Raw genomic sequence first — 26,623 nt, forward strand, 5'->3', positions numbered from 1 at the left:
TCTGAAGAAGGGTCTAGGCCCGAAACGTCAGCCTTCCTGCTCCTCTGATGCTGCTTGGCCTGCTGTGTTCATCCAGCTCTACACCTTGTTATCTCTTAAGCTGTTGTCCTTACTTGGTCTGGCCTACATATGACTCCAGACCCACAGCAATGTGGTTCACTCTGAACTGCCTGTGAATTGGCCCCAGTCACACTGTTCAAGAACATTTGAGGAAGGACTACAAATGCTGGCCTTGCTGGTGGCTCCCACATCCCATGAAAGAACAAAGAGGGATTTGAACCCAGAGCCCTGCTGACATGAGCATGGGCTCTGGATTACTGAGCCAGTGATATCACCACTATATGACCATCTCCATTAACCATGCGGTTCAAAAAGGCAGCTCACCACCACCTTCTCAAGGGCAACTAGGGATGGGCAAGAAATGCTGGCCAGCCAGTGATGCTCACATCCCACAAATGAATATATGAATATATATAAAAACTCACAACGCCACAACTGGCCGAGTTATAACTCAGTCAACATTTTGTAAAGGTGTTCATTCTTTTTATATAAAACATCAATTCCACGTTATTGTTTGTAGTTAAAAGTCAATTTTTAAAAAAGGGAAATGGTTGTTTGGTGCAAGCGGGGGGTTGTCTCGATCTGCAGCAAAGGAATAAACTAAGTTGAGATACTGCAGCAGCGCTATTGGCAGGGAGATGTACCTCCAGGGTGGTAGAAAGATCAGAGTTTTTACTGACCAATTTGAAACTTGAAATTATGCATCAGGATCCAAGTACAGAACACATGAATTAAGAGAGGAGTGGAACAGATGGCCTTCTGGGTCTGCTCCACCATTCAATATAGTCATGGCTGATCTTTAACCTCAACTCCACTTTGCTGTCTGCTCCCCATATCCCATGATTCCCTGAGAGACCAGCAATCTGTCTACTAGCTAAACACAAGCGGACAGGTACAAAAAAAATTAAAAAGCTCATGCAATGTTAACCTAAATCTCAAGAGAGTTACAACACAAAGGGGTGTTAAGTTATGCTGCAGATGTGTAAAACTCCAATTAAGTCACATTTCCAGCACTGCACTCAGCACTGACTTCGAAGAGGGAAATCTTGGCCTTGGAAAGGGTCCAGTGTAAATTTTTCAGTAAAATATCCAGGCTAAAAGGGTTAAATTATTACAACAGTTTTGGAATTGCTGGAGTATACAAAGAGAAGGGATAATTCAATTGAAATATTTAAGACAAATAAATGATTCAATTGGGTAGGATTTACAGTGAGTGAGAGTGTGTGTGTGTATGTGTGAAAGTGTGTATGCGTGCCTGCGTGTTTTGTGTGCACACGTGTGTGTTTTGTGCATGCTTGTGTGTTTTGAGTGTATTTGTGTGCATGTGCATGTGTGTTTGTATGCGTGTCTGTGTGTGTTTTGTGTGCGTATGTGTGTTTTGTGCATGCGTGCATGTCTTATGTGTGTGTTTTGTGTGTATGTGTGTGCACGTGTGTGTGTGTGTGTGTGTGTGTGTGCACGTGTGTGTGTTTGCATTTGTGTGCATGTGTCCTTGAATTGCTTACCTCATTTACAGTACTGTTAGGAAGCATTCATTCATACACAGCACAAAAGCAATTTGGAACTCTCTTTCCCCCAAACAATTGACACTAAGTCATTTTTTTATTTTCACTAACAGGTGGGAATGTTGCTGGCTGGGCCTGCATTTATTAACCATCCTGAGCTGCCCACGCTTTCCAGGGAGACAAATTAGAAAGAAAAGGAAAGAAAGTAAGAATGAATACATTTATATCACCTCACAATATCCTCAAAGCTCTTTCCAACACACAAGGTAGACTTGAAGTGTAATGGTAGTGATCATAGGGCTGCTCCATCATTAGAGAGAGGTGACTGGTGGCAGTTTAACCTGAGGGTCACCATGCCTAAGGTGAGGGAGAAGGTTCAGAAAGACAGTCCTTCATGGGAACCTCAGCTGGTGCAGAAATTACCCACGCTGTTGGCACCACACTGCAATGCAAACCAACTGTCCAGCCGACTGAGCTAACTGACCCCCACTCGTAGTGCACAGTCACTGATGCAGAGTACAACACACACAGCAAAACTCTGCACACTCCCACAAAAAGTGATCATAACTAGGTAATCCATTTCAGTGATGGTGACCAGGACATCAAGGAAAGCTTATGTGATCCCCTAGAACCAGTGCCATGGGATCATTCACATCTTTTTTATTCATTCATGCAACGTGGGCATCACTGGCTGGCTAGCATTTATTGCCTGTGCCTAGTTGCCCTTGCAAAGGTACTGGTGAGCTGCCTTCTTGAACAGCAGCAGTCCATGTGCTGTAGGTTGACCCACAATGCCCTTAGGGAGGGAATTCCAGAATGTTGATCCAGCGACAGTGAAGGAACAGCGATATATTTCCATGTCAGGATGGTGATTGGCTTGGAGGGGAACTTGCAGACGATGGTGTTCCCATGTATCTGCTGCCCTTGTACTTCCAGATGAAAATGGTCGTGGGTTTGGAAGGGGCAGTCTAAGGATCTTAATTGTCTATCACCATTCACAAGTGGATGTGGCAGGACTGCAGATCTTAAATCTGATCTGTTGGTTGTGGGATCATTTAGCTCTGTCTACCACTTGTTGCTTATGCTGTCTGGCATGCAAGCAGTCTTGTTTGGTAGCGTCATCAGGTTGAAACCTTGTTGTTTATGTATGCCTGGTGCTGCTCCTGGCATGCCCTCCTGCACTCTCCATTGTACCAGATTTGATCCCCTGGCTTGATGGTAATGGTTGAGTGGGGGATATGCCAGGCCATGAGGTTACAGATTGTGCTGGAGTACAATTCTGCTCTGCTGATGGCCCACAGCGCCTCATGGAAGCCCAGTCTCGAGTTGCTAGATCTGTGCGAAGTCTGTCCCATTTAGCACAGTGATAGTGCCACACAACACGATGGAAGTTATTCACAATGTGAAGGCGAGATTTCGTCTCCACAAGGACTGTGCGATGGTCACTCTTACCGATACTGTCATGGACAGATGCAACTGCAGCTGGCAGATTAGTAAGGATAAGGTCAAGTATGTTTTTCCCTCTCATTGCTTCCCACCCAGTCTAACAGCTGTGACCTTTAGGATGTAACCAGATTGATCAGTCGTGCTGCTGATGAACACTTCTGGTGGTTGTCATCAAGAACCCCACCTAGAGTATATCTTGTGCCTTTGTCACCCTCAATGCTTCCTCCACGTGTTGTTCAAAATGGAAGAGTATTGATTCATAGCTGAGGAAGGACGGTACATGATAATCAGCAGGAGGTTTCCTTGCCCATGTTTAACCTGAAGCCACGAGACTTCATGGGGTCTGGAGTCAATGTTGAGGACTCCCAGGGTAACTCCCTCCTGACTGGATACCAGTTTGGGACAGGACACATCCAGGCATGGTGATGGTGGTGTCTGGGACGTTGTCTGTAAGGTATGAGTCCATGAGTATGGCTATGTCAGGTTGTTGCTTGACTACTCTGTGTCAAGCTCCTCCAATTTTAGCGCTAATTTCTGGATATTAGTAAGAAGGACTTTGCAGGTTGACAGGGCTGTGTCTGCTGTGATCTTTTCATGTGCCACGGTCATTGTCAGGTGGTCTGTGCAATTTCATTTCTTTGTTGATATAGTGCCCTCAGTTCCTTCGTAAAGATCATTAATGTATAATGTGAATAGTTGTGGTCCCAACATGGACCCCTGCAGAACTCCCCTAGTCATCGGCTCCCATCCTGAAAAAATTCTCTTTATCCCCACTCTCTGCCTTTTGCAGTCAGTCAATTCTCTATTCATGCCAGTACCTTGGCCCTAACACCATGGGCTCATTTCTTATTTAGCAGCCTCCTGTGCGGCATCTTGTCACAGGCCTTCTGAAAATGCAAATAGATCATGTCCACTGGCTCTCCTTTGTCTAATTGCTCATTACCTCCTTAAAGAATTCAAATAGATTGGTCAGGCATGACCTCCCCTTGACAAAGCCGTGCTGAGTCAGCCCTACTTTACTACACACTTCCAAGATCTCTGCAATCACATCTTTTATAATGGACTCTAAAATCTTACCAACGACTGAAGTCAGATGAACTGGCCTATATTTAAGGTTTTAGCAAGGATTTATAGCTCGGGTTGTGGGTGAGGTTGTTGACTTGCTCGCTGAGCCGGCTTGTTCTCGTTCAAACGTTTCGTCACCATGCTAGGTAACATCATCAGTGGGGCCTCCGATGAAGTGATGTTGTTCTACTCCACTTGGAATTTCTACTGTCCGGTCCGTCGTAGTGAGTAGCGTCATTTCTGGTTGTGATCTATGTGGGTTTGTATATGGGGTCCAATTCTATGTGTTTGTTGATTGCATCATGGGTTGAGAACCATGCCTCTAGGAATTCCCATGCAAGCCTATGTTTGTCTTGGGCCACTATGGTTACTTTGTCCCAGTTAAACTGATGGCCTTCATTGTGCGAGTGTACTGATATTAACGAAAGTTTGTCGTATCGTTTTGCTGCTAGTTGGTGTTCATGTATTCTGATGACAAGTTTCCTTCCTGTCTGTCCAATGTAATGTTTGTGCCAGTCGTTGCATGGTATTTTGTAAACTACATTAGTTCTGCATGTTATGGGAATGGGGTCTTTAATCCTTGTGAGTGTTTTTCATAGAGTGGCTGTGCGTTTGTGACAATGATTCCTAGAGGTCGTAGGAGTCTCGTTGTCAGTTCTGATATGTCTTGATGTAGGGCAGGTTGGCCAGTGTGCTAGAGCATACTGTGTCCTCCTGTTGTTGTCTGTCATGTAGGCATCTGTGGATGAAGTTGCGGGGATATCCATTCATAGCGAAGATTTTGTATAGGTGCTCTTCGTCTTTCCTGTGTAGTTCTGGCGTGTTGCAGTGAGTGGTGGCCCTTTTAAATAGTGTCCTAACACAGCTTTGTTTGTGGACGTTGTGGTGGTCGCTGTGGAAGTTGAGGATTTGATCAGAGTGGGTTGCTTTCCTGTATCCTGAGGTTTGGAACTCCCCGTTGGTCATACATTAAACACTGACCAAATCCTCAACTTCCACAGCGAATCAGGACAGGACAGGAACAGAAAAAAAAAAATGAAATACTAATCAAATACAAACATACATCTGAATTAGGAGCAGGACTTGGCCACTCAGGCCCTTGGCCTACAGTGAGATCATGGCTGATCTGATCACTTCACACTCCTGTCCACCCCTAATAACATTTCACCCTTTGTTTCTCAGCCCTCATCTCAAGAGGGATGCCATACAAAAAGGCAGACTTTTTGGTGCCATGTATAAAACTCTAACTAGACCATGCTTAATGGAGTGCATTGAACTGATACACTGGCACTTAAAACAAAATGTTTGGTCTTGGTTTGGGTCAAGAATAGATTTGCTCGAAATTATAAACACAATTTTGCATTCCCAAGTGTGGATCAACGTACAATCCAACTGAAATATTTTGAGATAATTATCTGATTGAAAAGGTAGGATAGACTATAGCATGATCTCGTTCATGAGTTCTCTGGAGCGATGGGTGGGCAGAGATCACAGTACTTTACCTCATTGCCAGGAACTGAGCCACAGGAATGTACGCAGAGCAGTAGGGACAGGTTGAAGGCAATGGGAGCTCCTCTCAATGGGCTTTCTACTGGTAAAAATACATCCTGCTTCCCTCTGAGCATGACGACAAATCTGCTAATGACTGATGAGAGAGATGAATGTCCTGGGTACCAGTAGGGCTCATGAACCTAGGCTATGGCTATCTAATGCACCAGAGCATTAATCAACCAATCATTCATGGCTGAGCCACTACCATGCAACGTGGGGCTAGGCAGAACCTTCTGCAGCCTCTTGCCCATCTGCTTTTTTTGTCCACACACACTGGTTTCTGCAACACGCTGGAGCTCCCCTGGTCACTGCACAGCTGCTTGCTGTGTCTGCATGTACACATCTGTGCCACTCTCCGCCTCCCCTGAAGAATCAATGTCTGAAGGCACTGACCGTCATGCGTAAATGAAACTTCCCTTGTGATGACCAACTGAAGAACCCATGCTTGCCTCCAGTTGGTGCTACGGACTTGGGAGATTCCCTTCCACTAATGATACTTCACTTTGGCCCCACTCTGTGCACAACTATCACTGGCAGCCTGCATCTTAACACCATGTCAGTGCAAACTAGAAATCTTTATTAATATGGCAAAGTTATGCCCACATCTTTCTCTATCAAATTACAGTTCCATTATAACATAGCCGTTTACACAAATGCTCTGTAGCTATTATCACACAATTGAATCATAGAATCCTTACAATGAAGTAGCAGGCCATTCAGCCCATTAAGTCCACACCAAGCCTCTGAAGAGCAGTCCCCCAGCCCTATCCCTGTTAACCTTGCATTTCCAATAGCTAACCTACCTAGCCTACACATCCCTGGACACTGCAGGGCAACTTAGCATGGTTAATCCACCTAACCTGCACACCTTTAGACAGTGGGAAGAAACCAAAATCAGCAGGAAACCCACGCAGACACGGGCAGAATGTGCAAACTCCACAAAGTCGCCAGAGGGTGGAATCAAACCCAGGTCCCTGGCACTGTGAGGCAGCAACACGAACCACTGAGCCACTGTGCCATCTGTACAATTATCCTTCCTTTCTACAGTCTGAAGTGACTCCAAATGTGAAGGAGGCACTTTTCAAAGTCACAGCCTGCTGGCTGGTTCAAAAGTATCGCCTCATAGCTTGTTCACAATCCATCTGCTGCACACTCTGAGCCTCCACGATGTTTATAAGGTCAGAAAAATGCAGAAAAATTCCCGGCAACGGTTTATTCAGTGACTTTGGGATCCTAGGCATTGCTGAACTGTCAGCTATTCATCCATTTTCCAACCCACATCTGGTAAAATTGGCTGTCCATGGCACAAGGGTGAATGAAGATCTGGCATAACACAGGACCATGCGATTATAAAAGCCCTCTTTGTTTCTGCACCTCACCCCACCCGAGGCCAGTAAATTCCAACCATGATATTCCTGACATAGGTTTTATCTCAAAACGTAACACATCATTCAGGGTAACGCAGTGGCTCAGCGGTTAACACTGCTGCCTCACAGCACCAGGGAGCTAGGTTCAATTCCACCCTCGGGCGACTGTCTGTGTGGAGTTTGCACATTCTCCCTGTGTCTGCGTGGGTTTCCTCCAGGTGCTCTGGTTTCCTCCCACAGTTGAAAGATGTGCAGGATAGGTGGATTGGCCACGCTAAATTGCTCGCAGTGTTCAGGAATATGTCGGTTACAGGGGAATGAGTCTGGGTGGGATGCTCTGAGGCCCAGTGTGGGCTTGTTGGGCCAAAGGGCCTGTTTCCACACTGTAGGGATTCTATGAGTTCTATCATTATATTCCTCGAGTTAGTAACTTATAAAGGATACATTTTAATTCTTGTTGATTCTGAAGCTATTCCAAATTTATCTGAAACAATCACTAAGCTATTTCCCTATTTGCAATTATGATGTTTTTCTTGGCAGTTTCAAACATGGAGCTGCCCAGTTCAGACAGCTTTGGGATAGTAATCCCATTTATTTCCTGAAATACTTGCTGTATTTTTAGATGTTTAATTTCAGCAAACACATTGTGCGTGTTGTATTTTGTAATGTAATTATTTTGATTATACTGCTAACACTTCCTCAGATTTAAAAACTATACTCGGTAAATAAGAAACAAATTAAAACAGTGGCAATTGATGGTTAAGGCACCAAACGTTAGCGTGGGATAACAAGGTGTAGAGCTGGACGAACACTGCAGGCCAAGCAGCATCAGAGGAGCAGGAAAGCTGATGTTTCGGGCCTAGACCCTTCTTCAGAAATGGGGGAGGGGAAGGGGGTTCTGAAATAATTAGGGAGAGAGTGGGAGGCGGATAGAAGATGGATAGAGGAGAAGATAGGTGGAGAGGAGACAGACAGGTCAAAGAGGCAGGGATGGAGCCAGTAAAGGTGAGTGTAGGTGGGGAGGTAGGGAGGAGATAGGTCAGTCCAGGGAGGACGGACAGGTCAAGGGGGTGGGATGAGGTTAGTAGGTAGGAGATGGGGGTGGGGCTTGAGGTGGGAGGAGGGGATAGGTGGGAGGAAGGACAGGTTAGGGAGGCGGGGACAAGCTGGGCTGGTTTTGGGATGCGGTAGGGGGAGGGGAGATTTTGAAGCTTGTGAAGTCCACATTGATACCATTGGGCTGCAGGGTTCCCAAGCGGAATATGAGTTGCTGTTCCTGCAACCTTCGGGTAGCATCGTTGTGGCACTGCAGGAGGCCCAGGATAGACATGTTGTCTGCGGAATGGGAGGGGGAGTTGAAATGGTTCGCGACTGGGAGGTGCAGTTGTTTAGTGCGAAGAAGGGTCTCGGCCCAAAATGTCAGCCTTCCAGCTCCGCTGATGCTGCTTGGCCTGCTGTGTTCATCCAGATCTACACCTTGTTATCTCAGATTCTCCAGCATCTGCAGTTCCTACCATCTCTGAAACGTTAGCGTGGTTTGTGATTTTAGGTTCTGATTGAGTAGTGGTAATGTCTCTACCTCCAGACCAGGAGGTCCAGCATCAAGTCCTTCCTGCTCTGAAATTGTGTGCCTGAAAAGGTTGATTAAAGCAGCATTTAAATCTACTTTGTGAACTTCAATCATGAGTCACTGGGTCAAAATAAGAAAAAAGTTACTCGTAGGAATGAAGGCTTTTGTCATTTGTGTAATAAGTGAGCCCAGCTGCGAGTTCCAATGATTCCATTAACCTGTCCTTCAACCATCAAATTAATTCTGTCTCACTCACTCTGCTGAGATGCTGGAGGGAGACTGAAACTTGTAAGGTCTGAATATTATGCTAATAGAGTTAAATGTGTGAAAAAAAAGTACATAGAAGCTGGAAGCAAGTAATGAACTCTTGACAGCAAACCACATTATAATAATCACAAACAAGTCCTCCGGGAATGTGCTAAAGACAATTTGAAACAAAAGCTACTGTCTAAAATCAACATGCTATCAGGTCTCACCGGGGTAACACTGGAACTCAAACCCCACTATTCCTGGAGTCGCCACAAAGTTAAAGATTTTATCAAAGTCTGCAATTTATCTGTCTGATAGACCCACGTTGACTGAAAGCACGCAACAGGTTCCTGAACTTAACAAGGATTACCATTTATTACAAATAAATAGATTCTAGATACAGGTAAATAAATATAATGCATGTCAACATATGACTCTATGAGTTAAGAATCTAACCTCCTTTCAACATTCCCATGACACACACATGCAGACAGACATAGACATAAAACATTGATATTATTGGTGGAGAGGAAAACTGTGAAGGGAATTCGCCCTGCACATGGTCCATATCCCTCTACTTCCTGCCTTGCCTCTTAACTGTTGCTATCATATTTTGAGTGAGATTTTATTGAAACATCTCTGAAACATGTTTGGGACTTGTTTGAAAGTTCCTGGCTCCACTAGGGACTTTTGGACATGGCCTGAAGCGAATAGCAGAAGCTCCCCTGATGGTTTGGGTTTTGAAAAGCAGTGTTGGGTGTGTTACACAGACAGGGGAGGTCCTTGGCTCCCAGACAGTTCTGCACTGACCTCACCCAGGGTGAGCTAAAGAGATGTGAAATGGTTTAACTGTTCAGTGATCTGTATTACAGATACAAATATGCACATCAAGTGAGAACAGTATCAGGCACACGTGGAGTGATCAAACAGTGCTTCCTGGCTCCAGCTGATTAAGCAAAACCAGTTCAAAAACAGGCTAATCACTTCAGCTCCAGGGTAACTAAAAGGCAGGTCCAAAGTACAACTGAAAACCAAAAGGAATATATGAGGCTGTATAAATGTTACAGCATGACAAATCCCTCTTTAATTTAAGTTATGAGCATTTCATCCTGCTGCGGGTTTATTTTACTGGCACCAATCTGTGTTCTGAAAAATAATCAAGCAGCTTAAACTGCACCCAGGCTACAAGCTACCAGAAGGGTTACAGGCGTTAGTATTACTGGGGGATCAGCAAGTCCATTGGTGCAACAGTTAGGCTTTGGAAGAAGGCAGTGGGATACACACTACAAATAGATGTAGCACTTCACACCAGTGTCGCACTGGTGTAAATGCAACAGGAAGCCACGATGTGGAGGTGCCGGTATTGGCCTGAGGTGGACAAAGTCACATAACACCAAGTTATAGTCTAACAGGTTTATTCAAAATCACAAGCTTTCACAGCACAGCCCCTTCGTCAGGTGCAGTGAGAGAGCAGGGCACACAGACACAGGGTTTATAGGCAGAGAGATCAAGGGCAGAGAGATCAAAAGATCATACAACTGGTGGGAGTGAAGTATCAGATGGTAAGTCTCTGCTGGTGACCAAGAGTGTTTGACAGTGAGTAAAGTGTCAACAGCTAAATAACCAGCGAAAGGATGACTTATAATCCGATTAAGTGAGACAGAGAGATAATTACAAACAATTAAAAAATAAGGTGGTGCTGGAGACACTAAATGACTGGAATCGCACGCCAAATTCAAAACTGTACAAACTAATTAAGGTTGAGAGATCATAACAATTTATCAAGGTGATGGTGTCAAACAGGACAGTGAGGAAGATTTTACAGATAGACAGCAGTGAGGTGGGGTCACATGCAGCATGACATGAACCCAAGATCACAGTTGAGGCTGTCTTCGTGGGTACGGAACTTGGCTATCAGTCTCTGCTCGGTGATTCTGCGTTGTTGTGTATCTCGAAGTCTGCTTTGGAGGATGCTTACCCAAAGATTGGAGGCTGGATGCCCTTGACCACTGAAGTGTTCCCCAACTCAGAGGGAACATCCCCGTTTGGCGATGGTTGTGCGGTGTCCAATCACCTGTTGTCGTAGCGTCTGCATGGTCTCGCCAATATACCATGCCTCGGGACATCCTTGCCTGCAGCGTATGAGATAGACAACGTTGGCCGAGTCACATGACTATCTGCTGTGCATGTAGCGGGTGGTGTTCCCATGTGTGACGGTAGTGTCCATGTTGATGATCTGACATGTCTTGCAGAGATTGGCATGATAGGGTGGTATAGTGTTGTAGTCGATGTTGTCCTGAAGGCTAGGTAGTTTGCTGCAAACGATGGTCTTTTTAAGGTTTGGTGGTTGTTTGAAGGTGAGAAGTGGAGGCGTGCGGAAAATCGTGGTGAGATGCTCATCATCATCGATGACATGCTGAATGCTGCGAAGAACATGGTGTAGCCTCTCTGCTCCAGGGAAGTACTGGATGACGAAGGGTACTCTATCGGTCGAATCCTGTGTCTGTCTTCTGAGGAGGTCATTGCGGTTTTTCACTGTGTCACATTGGAACTGGCGTTCAATGAGTTAACCATCCGATCCCATTCTTATGAGGGCGCCCTTCAAAACTTTCAGGTGTCCATCATGTTCCCCCTCATCTGAGCAGATCCTGTGTATGTACAGGGCTTGTCCACAGGGGATGGCTTTTTTAATATGTTTAGGGTGGAAGCTGGAGAAGTGCAGCATTGTGAGGTTATCCGTGGGCTTGCAATGCAGTGATGTACTGAGGTGTCCGTCCTTGATGGAGATACATGTGTCCAAGAATGAGACTGATTCTAAAGGGTAGTCCATGGTAAGTCCAATGGTGGGATGAAACTTGTTGATATCATTATTTCGTTGTTTCAGTGATTTCTCGTCATGAGTCCAAAGGAAGAAAATATCGTCAATGTATCTGGTGTATATCGTTGGTCAGAGGACCTGTGCAGCAAAGAAGTCTTGCTCGAATTTGTGCTTGAACATGTTGGCATTTGGGGAGGAAATCTGGTCCCCTTGGCTGTTCTGTGTGTCTGAATGAAGAACCAGTTGTCGGAGGTGTCGGAGGTGAAGACATTGTCGTCGAGATGAGTTGTAGGATGGCGTCTGGAAATTGGCAGTCGTTGGTATTGAGTACTGAGGCTGTTGCAGTGATGCTGTCATCGTGGGGGATGCTGGTGTAGAGAGCTGTCCATTGTGATGAGAAATGTTCTTGGTTCGACTGGTCCATGGGTGCGGAGTTTCTGTAAGGAATCTGTAGGGTCATGACTGAAGCTGGGGATTCCTTGTACAATGAGTTTCAAGAAGCCCTCGACATAGCCAGGGAGGTTCTCACGCAGGGTCCCACTGCCTGATACGATGGGATGTCCAGGTGTGTTGGCTTTGTGTATCTTCAGAAGGCCGTAGAAGTCCCCCACGTGAGAAGCACGGAGGATGAGAGTGCGTAGGGTACTCTGAAGGTCTGGATCAAAAGTCTTGATCAGTCTGTTGAGTTGACGGGTGTGTTCTGTGGTTGGATCGGCAGGTAGCTGTCTGTAGCTTTCCCCGATTGTTCAGTTGCCTGAATATTTCTTTGTAGTAGTCTGTTCGAACCTGTATGGCGATGGCTTCTTCTTTATCTGCTGGTTTGTTGACAATGTTGCGATTAGTCTTGAGAACACGGATGGTGTTGTGTTGTTCTTGGATGATGTCCTGTGCTACCTTGCGAGTACGGCTAATGAATCTGGTGTTAACACATCTCCTGATGGCTTGACCATACACATTGAACCTAGGGCAGTAGCCATCCATGCATGAATGGACACTGTGCAACAATCTTCAGACAGGAATGTTCCCTCCCAGTGAGGGGACACTTCAGCGGTCAAGGACATTCAGCCTCTGATCGGCCTTCAAGATACACAACAACGCAGAATCGCCGAGCAGAAACTGATAGCCAAGCTCGTACCCACGAAGACAGCCTCAACTATGATCTTGGGTTCATGTCATGCTACATGTGACCCCACCTCACTGCTCCGTATCTGTAAAATCTTCCTTACTGTCCTGTTTCGACACCATCTCATTGATAAATTGTTATGATCTCTCGACCTTAACTAGTTTGCACAGTTTTGAATTTGGCATGTGATTCCAGTCATTCAGTGTCTCCAGCACCACCTTATTTTTAATGTTTTGCAATTATCTCTCTGTCTCACTTAATCAGATTACAAATCATCCTTTCGCTGGTTATTTAGCTGTTGACACTTTACTCACCGTCTAACCCTCTTGGTCACCAGCAGAGACTTACCATCTGATACTTCACTCCCACCAGTTGTATGATCTTTTGATCTCTCTGCCTATAAACCCTGTGTCTGTGTGCCCTGCTCTCTCACTGCACCTGACGAAGGGGCTGCACTCTGAAAGCTTGTGTGATTTCAACTAAACCTGTTGGACTACAACCTGGTGTCATGTGTCTTCTGATTTTGCAACAGGATGCCAGACAGAGGGTCCATTCTGAGAGACTGGTCTTATTCCAATTTACCCGGGAGTCAGTTTAGGTTTGATATTATTGCTGGCAGCATTGAGAGATAGTGTTAGGGTTAAATATATTGCACTGTGCATTGATGTTGAGACTGCAGTATCTGAATGTTTGGATGATCCACACAGAGGGTGGAATGTATGCCCTTCCCAAGGTGAGTTAGGTGGCACGGTCATTTAATTGGGCAGGGCTGTGACAGGTCGAGGCATTGCCATCTTCAGTTTTCATTACAGACTTTCAAGAGCGGAGGTGGTTGGCGTCATTCAAATGCACTCAGTGCCACATTTGGAAGGCTGAGGGGCCTGATTAAAACCTCTTCACTTTACTTAATGCTAAGCCCCCTACCCCTCTTTGGACATGTACTTGATGGAACATAGAAGAATGAGAGGTAATGAGCATACAAGATTCTTAGTGGACTTGACAGGATTGATGGGAAGAGTTTTCTTTTCGTTATTTCACAGGGGTGCCACTATGTAGGGCATCAGTTATTGCCCATCCCTAATTGCCCAGAGGGAGTTAATAGTCAACCTCGGTCCCAGGGAAGGCATTCTGCTGCCCCATTAAATGCCTGAACAACAGTTAATTCGATGTGTAGGTGACACAAGAGACTCCCACATTCCCAGAAAGCCCCTTCCCTATCTCTTTTAAATATCATCCAAAAGGTCTACAGCTTTGAGCTGAGAAATCGATTTGTTTGATGGTAGATACATCTTTCCCTGATGGTGCTCCAGCTGGAGCCCAAAACCAGGATTGCCTCAGGTTACATCTCTAGTCTCCACTGAGTTCTGATGTTGATGCAGATCCTAGGCAGGTTATAATTGCTCTGCTCAGTGTGCATGCACACACACCCTATGGGCATACGCGTATGCAGACACACATATGTGCACATACATGTACACATGCACAAATACACACATATATGCACTCATACATACACACATGTGCACACACAGACTCTTGCACACAAACACATCCACACGTGTATGTGCACACGCACGAAAATACATGTTTGCACACGTGGGGACACTGGAAAACACACACACGTGTGCACAAACATTATGATACATTCACACGCACATACACCTGAAAGTCTTACAACTACGTCCTATCAATTCTCATACTCCAACAAGCAACTTGAGAGAGGCAACGGTGAACAAATCTGTCTAGGTCCTGGACTGCCCTGAACTAATCTGAGCAAGTTTCTTTATTGAGTCGACGTCAGAAACGGGGATGTGTGTACCAGGAGTTGATGCCATGAGTACATGTCTTGGCACAATTTAGAAGCAGCTCATGATTATCCAAGGCTTGTGGATTTAATTATCAGTGACATCCTTCAGAAAATATAAAGCAGTTTATATCTGACCGATGAGATTAAAGAAATCAAAAGCAAGAATCCAATACATCAGAAAACAGAATGAGATCATTATCAAACCCCTTATTTCAAATACTGAGAAACTCAGAGTAAAATTCCTTTCCAAGGGTTCCATAATGTTATTACATTTCACTGTGATCTCATTAATTTTCAACTTGCATGGTTTCTGCTTTCTTCATAATCCTTTCATTTCAAAATGTCACTGAAAACCTGGGGTTATCCACAGTCACACTTCACACTGAGATGAATTAATGACTGCATCAGTCTTGGAATATGTGCATTAATAAAACATTTGATTAAATAAGTTTAATAATTTTCTTTATAGCCAGATCTAAGGTTTAATTTAAAAATGTGAATGACCATGAAAGAGGTTCAGGGCTATAGTCTTTTGCCACCCCCTCCCATTGGTTGCTGGCTTTGCCTGTAATATGAAACTCCCACCTGGCCCTCATGAAGCCATTCTTCAGGCATGAGTCAAAATCTTTGATGGCTCTTTGGCTATGAGAAGAATCACAGTACAGGGCAAGCCAGATTATCTCATACAGTTATTTCCCAGAACGGGTGAAATACCAAGATGCACAACACTTCACCAAAATATGGGACGGACTTTTACCAATTAGGCTGGGTACCTTGACATTTGTGGTTGTAAATTCAGCAGAATTTTTTTTTACAGTTTGGTTCTATTTTTAAGATCAAAAGTCCATCAGTCACAACAAAGAACTCAGCGTTTAGCACAAAGACCTGGGTTCGATTCCAGCCTCGGGTGACTGTCTGTGTGGAGTTTGCACATTCTCCCTGTGTCTGCATGGGATTCCTTCAGATGTTCTGGTTTCCTCCCACAGTCCAAAGATATGCAGGTTAGGATGGATTGGCCATGCCAAATTGATTCACAGTGTCCAGGGATACGCAGGGTAGGTGGACTAGCCATGGGAAATGCAGGGTTATGGGGACAACGTGTGGCTGGGTCTGGGTGGGATGCTCTCTGGAGGGTCAGTGTGGACCTGATGGGCCAAATGGCCTCTTTCCTCACTGTAGAGATTCTATGACTCGCCTTCTCCATCTCCAGCTCGGGTGTGGTGCCATCACCACTTGTCTCTCTCTAATGAGGGAGTGGGACTATGGCGACTTTACCTGTACCTTATCTGAAGCAACAGTTTAGCCCCATAGACATTGTTTCCACTGGAAAATGAAAGCTGAAGGGGCTCCTTCCTTACTTAAACCAGCCGCAGTTCCTGGGAAAAGGTGTTGAATTCTAGTGCATTGCTGTAACAGTAATTGATACTAATGGTTTTTGAAGGATCGATTACACCATACAAAACCAGTAGCTGGTGTCATGGAGGTGGGAAAGTTGCAAACTCAATATGATCTCAATTCATAAAATTAGACAAATATTGACATTTTCCTGGCACTTGTGAAAGGTCATTTCCCGTAGTACAGCGTCTGCCAGACCGCTCTGTGTAGCATATCAGTTAGAAACTCAACTGTTTCAACAATATAGACTTTGAGAGATTTGTATTGCTTAAAACAACACTTTAAATAAATATTTTAACAAGAAAGGCATGTAATGTACTGCATTGCAACGGAGGAAAGGTCTCCTCAAATGAATAGTCTTTTTCTTCAGTGCAGTCCCAATGCCTTCCTCCCTGCAGGTGTAAACAACTCCTGCCAAATTGTACTCTTTGAAATTCACTGACTTTATATTATTTCATTAATTCCTTTGCCATTGGCAGACCCTCAAGTCTCAGGTATGAGATAAATTCACCAGATTCACCAGTTTGACCACCAGGTCGGAAATCGCATTTTTAAGATAGGTTTTCCATGCTCACACCTGCCTGTGTAACCTGCTTGGGTGGAAACAACTCATTCTAACTCATTCAGGACTGTCACCTAAACTCTGGCTATTTTAGACATCATGACGTGATTCTTGGCTACAATCCTTACAGCAATGCAAGGTACATGCACTTTAATCAAAATATGGTGACTCTTTACTTTGCAATTAGTTCTCACAGAGATCAATTGCTCAATGTGGGCATAAATGTCAATAGGAATAGACTTAGATCATTTCACCCAGAGCTGAGTAGGCCTATCATCCCCTCTAGTCTGTTCCACCTGTCAATTCAATAGCTGTTCATCTGCACCTTAATTCCATTCACAGTACCTGCCTTTAGTCTATACAGAGAGTGAAAGCATTAAGGTTAATTCACTCATAATTATGGAACAGAACAAATCGTAGCAAAAGGAAAACACAATGACAGACAAAACAGCCACAATAAACTTCCTCGCTTCAACCAGCTCAGGGTTGGTGTCCTGTTGTGCACATTTCAGTTTGTTACATTTCAGTTTAGAAGTGCTGACTCCTTAAGGAACTTCTGCAACTGTGGATAGCGCTGTCCCAACTTGAAACAACAAGACTCTTACCTGTCTGCATCACCCATCCCCACAGATGCGTTGCGCTGGACGTTCTCTCGAACAGCGGCCATTCCATCTGGCAAGCGGTTAAGTCGACGTGTGTAAAGACCCAACCCACCATCCGTCATGTATCTGCAACAGAAAGAAAATATGCCGCTTTCAGCCTTGATAAACTACAACAGATCAGTATAGCCAAGTCAATCCCCTGGAGTAGGATCTTGGCATGCTGTGAACATCATTAATTGGCAGGATTCCACATTCCATTAATCTCAATGTGATGCAGGGCGCATATATTTGTTCATCTGGCACTGCTTTCTTTTGAAATGGGACTGCAATACTTCCAATGGAAATTTATGGTGAAAATATGATCCTCAGCTTTCGTGTTCTGATGCAATGTCATCAGGTTGTCACAATCGATGGAGGGACAAAAGGCAAGATCTCAAATTTTAGCTACACACCCTTTGCAGCTGGAACATGTATCAAATCTTAATTTCACGAAGCTACCTCGGAAACAAGCTACACCAGGAAGAGAAGCTTATTAATGTATATCACTCTCCGTACAGGTTACTAACATTTTGTAGGCATTACTGACCTTTGCACATCTATTTATCTGTCATTTATTTCATCTCCTCCAACACATTTTAAATTCTTCACATTTCTTCATACAATACTTGATGGGACAATGTTTCAGTTCACTAACTTATCGCAGGCATTCATTCGGTTTGCTCAGCATTGATTCCCTCACCAAATCTCTTTCCAAAGTTCTTTTTCAAACGATCACAGTTTAACTTACCACTTTCTTTGGCCACTTTTTCTGTTTATTTCAGAAGTTTTTTTCTGATGCCCCAGTTAGTGATTTTAATGCCTGTATCGCTCCCTGATCAATAACCCTATCTGCTGCTCTCTGTGTTCTGTCTTTCCTCACCTTCAAACACACTCCCCACCTCGAACCTTTAAAAAGTATCTCTGATTGCAAACCATCTATTCAATGACTCATTATGGCATTTAGAAGATGTTGTGAGGTAAGACACAACAAAAATGAAAATGTGTCTCATTTATGAGCTCCTTCGCACAACCAATACACTAAACCTGAAGTAAGCCAACTAACTTACTCTCTCTGACCTGCAATCGCCCGTGACTTACATTAAAAGGAACAAAACTAAAATCCTCCATTATTTGCCAATAGAACAGTGAATTTGGAAATGAGAGTGAATGCAAAGGAAACATCAATTTGATCATGTGTTGCTTTGATATCGCCTTTGGTAGAATGATTGCATCATGGTTCCAGAGCAGAGGGACCTGGGGATCCTTGTGCATGAATCACAGCAAACCAGTATTTAGAGACAGCAGGTAAAGGAAGGTGAATTGTTTCATTTATTGCTAAAGGAATAGAGTGCAAAAGTAGGGAAGTGTTGCTGCAAACTGTACAAGGCAATGGTGGAGTACTGTGGACAATTTTGACCCCTTTACTTGAGGAGGGATGCACTTGTATTTATTGATTGATTATGGAGCAAAAAATAGAAGTTGCTGGAGAAGCTCAGATGCTGCCAGACCCGCTGAGCTTCTCAAACAAACAAAATTTGTTTTTGTTCCTGATTTACAGCACCCACAGTTCGTTCAGTTTTTATTTTTGACTGATTAATTGATTTATTGTCACGTGTACCGAAGTACAGTGAAAAGCTTTGTTTACGAGCAGTACAGGCAGATCAGTTCAGAGAAGATTCCAGAGATGAGGGTTTTGTCTTATGGAGAACGACTGAGCAGTTTAGGCCTATACTCTCTGGAGTTTAGAAGAATGAGAGGAGATTGAATTGACAGATATAAGATGCTAAATGGGATTGACAAAGTAGATGTAGAAAGGAAGTTTCCTCATTTGGGTCAATCTAGAATGAGAAGTCACAGTTTCAGGATAAGGGCTAGCAGATTTAAAACCCGAGATGAGGAAGAATTACTTCTCTCAAAGGGTTGTGAATCTATGAAATTCACTTCTCCAGATTGTGGTGGATGGCAGAACATTGAGCAAATTTAAGGAGGAGATGAATGGATTTTTAATGAGAAATGGGTTGAAGAGTTATGGAGAGTGGGCAGGAAAGTGGAGCTGAGGCCGAGATGAGATCAGCCATGATCATATTGAATGGTGGAGCAGCAGACATACGGGAACATCACCATCTGCAAGTTCTCCTCCAAGCCACTCACCATCCTGACTTGGAAATATATTGCCGTTCCTTCACTGTTGCTAGGTCAAAATCTTGGAATTCCCTCCTTAATAGCGTTGTAGGTCGACCCACGGCATGCGGACTACAGCAGTTCAAGAAGGCAGCTCACCACCACCTTCTCAAGGGCAACTAGGGACGGCAATAAATGCTGGCCAGCCAGCGATGCCCACATCCCACAAATGAATACAGAAAAAAACATTGCAGCTCTCTTTCAATAATGCACATGAAAGCCAGCCCAGGTTTTTGTACTTGAGCCCTGGAATGGAACTTGAATGAGGAATCTTATGATTTAATTGCGAGAGTGGTGTCAGGAGTCATAGCTCACACCACATTAGTACATAACTGTTGCCGACTTTCCCTTCTTCATATAAAGTCAGATTCTATTTCTGGGCATGTTACCACACAATGTGCACGGACACTGGAGAGGGTAGTGATTTGAATTGGAAGTATAGATAATCAGCATAATATAGAGGATGGCATTCCAATCTGTCCTAGACTGAGACCAACTAACATGATGCATCTTGTTACTCTTAATGTTTGCTAATATTTAGACAGCTGTGACCAGAATGACTCAGTGGGTAGGATTCTTGCCTGAATCAGAAGGAGATCCAAATCCCACTGCAGAGATGTGAATATCAATGTTTATGCTGACACTCTGTGCAGTACTGGGAGAGTGCTGCACTGTCAGAGATGGTATGTTTCAGATGAGATATTAAACCATCTGCCCTCTCAGGAAGATGAAAAGACTGCATAATATTAGGCAAACAGAAAGGGAATTGCCAATATTTATCCTTCAAGCAATATGCAATAAAAAGTATTTTCCAGTAATTTTTGCATTGCTGCTTGTGGAACTAGGCTGTGTGCTGGTACAGTCCCCAAATTACAACAGTGTACAAAGTATTTCATTGACTATAAAGACTTTTGAGACATCTTGAGGTTATGGAAGGGAGAACTGCAAGTCTTTCCTTCTTTCATGTTGTACTTGATCTACGTTTGGTGAAACCTGAGGCATGCGATCAAGCTATTGTGCTGAGTCAGGATCCCCAGTCAATCTTCCGTACATGCCCAAATAAAATACACTTGGCAGTTCTGAAGAAGAGTCATAGGGACTTGAAACATTAACTTTGATTCTCTGTTCAAAGATGCAGCCAGACCTGCTGTGCTTCTCCAGCAGTTTTTGCTTTTATTTCTGTACATGCCTGTACTGTAGTGAGTTGAACAAGGTCAGCCAGGTGGACCTCATAGAATATGAGTTCCCTGACTGGGGCTGTTAATCTGGTCCAATCAGGGAACCCATGGCTGACAGATAATAACAGGAGTCTCAGGAATTCTGTTCATTCTGAAAGCTGGCTTTGAGGAAGCCAGGCCAGTGTTAAGTACTGTGCACATGTAAATAAAGGGTGACTTTGTGACTGGATACCGGCCTCTGTGCAGTTATTTTAGTACATTAATCCCAATGCCATGATCTCCTATTGTGCGTAATAACCTTTTAACTGCACCTTACCAAATATTCAATGTCCAGCTTCAAAAATTAAATTAAATAAATAATTGGATGTGTGAAGAGCTATAACCGAGAATAACTGACCCACCTTCAGGACGGAAAGAAAGACCATCTGATGTGGGGAAGAAAACAACAGCATTTAGGGTGAGGCATATTTGGGCACTTCACCAATATAGAAGAGAAAATACTTCATAGTGCAAACACTTTATAGTGCAAAGGCACAATTGCTCAGTGGTTAGCACTGCTGCCTCACAGCACCAGGGACCCAGTTCAATTCCAGCCATGGGTGACTGTGTGGAGTTTGCGCATTCTCTCCACGTTTCTATGTGTTTCCTCCGGGTGTTCCAGCTTTCTTCCACAGTCCAAAGATGTGCATATTAGATGAATTGGCCATGCTTAGAAAAAAAAATGTCCGTAGTATTTAGAGATTTTCAGGGTAGGTGGATTAGCCATGGTAAATGTGGGGTGAAGGGATTCAGTTGGGGTCCGTGTGGGATGCTCTTCAGAGGGTCAGTGCAGACTTGATTGGCCAAATGGCTTCCTTCCACACTGTAAGGATTCTATGATATATTTGATATGTACATCAGCCGAGAGCACAGGTGCAATAACATTAGTGTCTTGGAAGCAACTAATAGCACCAGCATCGAGGCCATGATCATCAGAAACCACATCTGTTGGGCTGGCTTCATTCTCAGGATATGTGCGTTTGGACAATCAAAGCAAATCATCTTCAGGAAGGCACTCAAACAAGAGGATGGCATATGAAGCGTTTCAAAACTTCCTGAATGCAATACAGAAGTCAATGCATCGGAGACCCTCATTCAGAACGAACCTCCTGTTTGAAGGGACATAATTCTTTGAGAACACCCATTGCAAGAGGAAGTATGGAAAAGAGAACCATAGAAAAGAATATCAAGGACCAATTCTGCCTCCCAGAAACATCAGGCAGGTGTGTGGTGGGAGATGCGGCTCTGGGATCAGGGTTATCGCACAGATCCCATGACCAGTGGCATGGAATTTCCTAGGTGGGCAATCATTCTCACTAGTGAGTGACCGCTGACGATAATTTTATATTAATTTATGTTCTTCCACTTTGAACAATTGCACTATGTTTTAATCATGTGATAGTTCTTCTGGTTGCCCCAGGTCCAGATATTTATTCATATTTTCCTGAGATGTCAGGGTTGCCAACAATGCCAACATTTGTTGTACATCACTGATAGCTCCTAAGAAGGTGGTGATGAGCCAGCTCCTTCAGCTGCTGCAATCCATTCAATGTCATTACATTAGACAGGGAAGTCCGGGATTTCGACCCTGCAAAACTGAATAGTTGCAAGTCAGGATGCTGCACGGCTCAGATGGGAAATTGCAGGTGGAGCTGCTCCCCTACATCTGCTGCCCTTGTGCCCTCACAGGAAGAGATCGCTGTCAAGGTGGTAAGGAATGAATGAATGAGAGGCTGGCTAAAAGGAAAGCAGAATCCTTCAGCTGCCTGAGATCTGATTAAATGAAAACGTTGGGAATACTCATCAGGTCACACAGCGTCTGTCAACAGAGTTAACCATCAAGCTGATTATCTTCCATCAGAACTGGGAAAAGGAGAGGGTGAATATTTACTATTTGAGGTTGTCTGCTGATACCGAGCATCGAGGATTAGGTACTAAATGGGGTGAAGAGAGCGCACTGTTTCTTTGATGATGTTCAATTGAACAGTAACACAAAGATGGAGCACATTGTCAAACTGATAGAAGTCCATGATCAGGAACTAAAACAGAAGTTACTGGAAAAAATCAGCAGGGCTGGCAGCATCTGTGAAATCCATGATCAACTTGGCATCAAAGCTGAAACACACAAGCTTCATGATGTTGAGAGTAACATCCCTCGGTTATTAAATCAACAGTGAGGCAGGGAATGGAACTGAGGATTGTCCAATCAGCTGTGATCTCATTGAGTGGCAGAGCATCTCGATAGGCTGAATGGCCTATTTTGGCTCCTAAGTCTTAAGGTCTCATGGTATTGGCCCAGTTCAGGAGAAGGTCAAGAGGATTTTGAAAGCAAAGGTATCAGAGAACAAAGAAGAATTTAGAGCATTCATAAGGATTATTATGCACTATTCTGACCTAGCTGATACATTAGCAATTGTTCCACAGTCTCAACTGCTTAAAAGCAGAATAGTTTGGGAGTGGTCTGTGGAGTGTCAGAAAATATTTAAAGGGGTGAAGAATCTACTGACCAGAGATGCTGTTTTGTCCCACCAGGATCCCCAAAAAAAAATTTGTTTGTGAGTGATGCCTCATCACAAGGGTGTAGGTGTGAAAGGAAGATATAGATGCAGGAATGAATAGCCAGTGATATAGACAGGGTGCTTCAGTGCTGTCAGCACCCTACGTAACCCAGAACCGAGAACTGTTTATTACCACAAAGAAGGATGTGGCCACTTCCATGCTTGTGAAGCAGGAAATCATTTAACCTTGATTTCACACATATGAGGTGGATAACCATAAACACTGTGAAGAAATAATCACTGCAAACAGATAGAGTGGAGAGTTGTTGCAAAAATAACAAGACATGATCATTGTGGACTGCAGAACACAGAAGAAACTGATAAGTCTAGCTAAGGATATAATCACTATAGAATGCATCAACCAGAGAGTTCTATAGTTTTGGAATAGGCCAGGGCTATTTTCCCTGGAGCTTCGGAAGTGGAGGGATGACCTTGTAGAGGTTTATAAAATCATGAGGGGCATGGATAGGGTAAATAGACCAGGTCTATTCAAAATTAGAGGGCACTGTTTAATGTGGGAGGGGAATGATTTAAAAGGGACCTAAGGGACAACTTTTTCAGACAGAGGGTGATGCGTGAATGGAATGAGCTGCCAGAGGAAGTAGTGGAGGCTGGTACAATTACAATATTTAAAAGGCATCTAGATGGGTATATGAATAGGAAGGGTTTAGAGGGATATGGGCCAAATGCTGGCAAATGGGACTAGATTTATTTAGGATATCTGGTCAGCATGGACAAGTTGGACCGAAGGGTCTGTTTCCGTGCTGTACTTGTCTATGATTCTATGACTCTTTTACTACAAAATACTATGTTGTCTCGAGTAGCTTGTAGTAATACAGTCATAAGTATCTACAGCACAGAAAAAGGCCTTTAAGGTCATCACATCTGAACTGGTCAAAAACAACCACCTAACTATTCTAATCCCATTTTCTAACACTTAGCTCATAGCCTTGTATGCTTTGGAACTGCAAGTACACATCTAAATATTTCTTCAATGTAATGAGGGTTTCTGTCCTTACCACTCTTACAGGCAGCGAGTTCCAGATTCTCACCAGCCTCTGGGTGAAAAAGACTTTCTTCACATTTCCTTTAAACCTCTGCCACTTCCCTTAAATCTAAGGCCCCAGTCTTTGATCCCTTTGTTAAAGGGAAAAATTCCTTCCTATTTACCATGTCTATGGCCCTCATACTTCTATATATGTCAATCATGTCCCTCCTCTGCTCCAAGGAAAACAACCCCGGTCTGTCCGACACAATCATAAACTCCAAAATTGCTGGAAAAGCTCAGCAGGTCTGGCAGTATCTGTGGAGAAAAATCAGAGTTAATGTTTCGAGTTAGTGATCCTTCCTCAGAACTCACAACTTCTGAGCTTTTGTGAGTTCTGAGGAAGGATCACTAACTTGAAACATTAACTCTGATTTTTCTCCACAGATACTGCCAGACCTGCTGAGCTTTTCCAGTAATTTTTGCTTTTGTTTTATGATTTACAGCATCCGCAGTTCTTTCAGTTTTTAACCTAGTCTGTCCAATCTCTCTTCATAATTGAAACTTTCCAGCCCAGATTACATCCATAAATCTGCTCTGCACCCTCTCCAGTGCTATCGAATCCCTACAATAATGTGGATTCCAAAGCTGCACACCATAATCTCGCTGTGGCCTACATAACATTATGTACAGTTCCAACATGACCTATCTGCTTCTAAACTATATGCCTTGGCTAGTAAAAGCAAGTATCCCATATGCCTTCTTAGCCACTTTATCCACTTGCCCCGATAGCTTAATGGACCAATGTATATGCACTTCTAGATCCCTCTGATCCTCTGATTCCCAGGGTCCTATCATTCATCATGTATTCCCTTACTCTATGGTCCAACACAAGAAAATCGTGGGAATGAGTACATTTTGTTTTCTATTCATTTGTGGAATGTGGGCGTCGCTGGCATAAAAAATTCCCTAAGATTCACAACTCTCTGAGTAAATTTTTCTCATTTCAGTGCTAAAGCATTGACCCTTATCCTGAGATGACGTTCCCCTAGTTCTGGAGCCACCAAACAGAGAAAGAGCCGAATGAGAAATCTGTAAAGATTTGGTGAGCAGGATTGCGCTTCTCGTTCTTTGAAATCCAGAAAGTATAATCCCATTTTCCCCAGAAATGGCTGTATAGTTTGTCATCAAGCAAATGATCCCTAGTTGCCCTTGAAAAGGTGGTGGCGAGCTGCCTTCTTGAACCGCTACAGTCCTCCTGCTATGGGTTGACCCACAATACTATTAGGAAAGGAATTCTGGAATTTTGACACAGTGACAGTGTTGATTTCCTTGAAACTGAAGGAAAAGCAAACCATGTTTTGGCTGAAACCTACAGCAAGTGGATAAAAGTTCACTCTAGGCCCTATACCACAAGCATCAGAACTATTGAGGTTTTGAGATGTTGCTTTGCAATTTACAGGTTGCCAGAAGTGTTGGCATCAGAGCAGTTTGAAATATTTCTGTGTAAGAATAGGGTCAAACCTACTCTAATACTACAAGCCTCTGCGTAGAATGCAGCATTTTACTCCAATATCACCGAAACACCAAGCATTAAATAGCGCTGCGGAAAGAAATGCACAGATTGTGAAGACATTTTTTACATAATCATTTGCTTGATGACAAACTATGCAGCCATTTCCGGGGAAAATGGGATTCTCCTTTCTGGATTTCAAAGAATGAGAAGTGCAATCCTGCCCTCACTTACAAAAATCTTTACAGATTTCTCATTAGGCTCTTTCTCTGTCTGGTGGGTCCAGAACTAGGGGAACGTCATCTCAGGATAAGGGTCAATGCTTTAGGATTGAAATGAGAAAAATTTATTCAGAGGGTTGTGAATCTTTGGAAATTTTTTATGCCAGAGGGCTATGGATGAGTATGTTAAAGACCAAAACTGGTCATGTTTTGGGCACTGAGAGATTCAAGGAACATGAGGATTAGGCAGAAAAATGGTTCTGATGTGAAGGTTCAGCCATAACCTTCCCAAAGACTCAATGTGTCACATGAATACTCTGATTTCTTATGCTTTGCAATCTCTCATCAAGAGCCTTTGCTCATTTTATGGTATTATGTATGTTACATAAATGCAAATTTATGTTGGAACAGAAATGTTCCACAGTATCCGTTTAACCGCTGTGATCATCTCCTGTCATCTTTACACCTTCAGCTGAGAGGTAAGAAAGGTTCGGGTTACTCAAACCTCCTCACTCTATCAACACTGTTCCAAAATATACAAGTTGCATGCTTTTCTGGAGTGTGCCTTATCTCAACCAGGTTTGGCTTGAATCCATGCACAATGCATTCTTCCAGTACTAGGGTGCAGCCAGTTTCAGCGCATAATCTTCCCTACTGGTCCTGGCTTTGGAAATGTATTACACAGGAGACCACTTTTCATGGTTCCTATGAATTGCCACTGACATAACTGGCTGCACTGTTAATTGGCATTACCATTTCAGTCCATCTGATATCATTATTTATTGGCAT

The 26,623-nt window shown here is 43.7% G+C and overlaps 1 protein-coding gene across 1 annotated transcript in view; it reads right to left on the reverse strand.

Moving 5' to 3' along the window:
- Positions 1 to 26,623, reverse strand: part of nav2a (neuron navigator 2a) — a 1,048,499-nt gene that overhangs the window by 169,253 nt on the left and 852,623 nt on the right. Inside the window, exons 6-7 of the mRNA XM_048606898.1 lie at positions 17,124 to 17,246; positions 12,418 to 12,592 (exon numbers count right to left, since the gene is read on the reverse strand). Of these exons, the coding sequence (XP_048462855.1) occupies positions 12,418 to 12,592; positions 17,124 to 17,246 (298 nt within the window). The remainder of the gene's footprint in view (positions 1 to 12,417; positions 12,593 to 17,123; positions 17,247 to 26,623) is intronic.

The sequence above is a fragment of the Rhincodon typus genome, chromosome 17, assembly GCF_021869965.1.
Source record: "Rhincodon typus isolate 14 chromosome 17, sRhiTyp1.1, whole genome shotgun sequence".
Taxonomy (NCBI): domain Eukaryota; kingdom Metazoa; phylum Chordata; class Chondrichthyes; order Orectolobiformes; family Rhincodontidae; genus Rhincodon; species Rhincodon typus.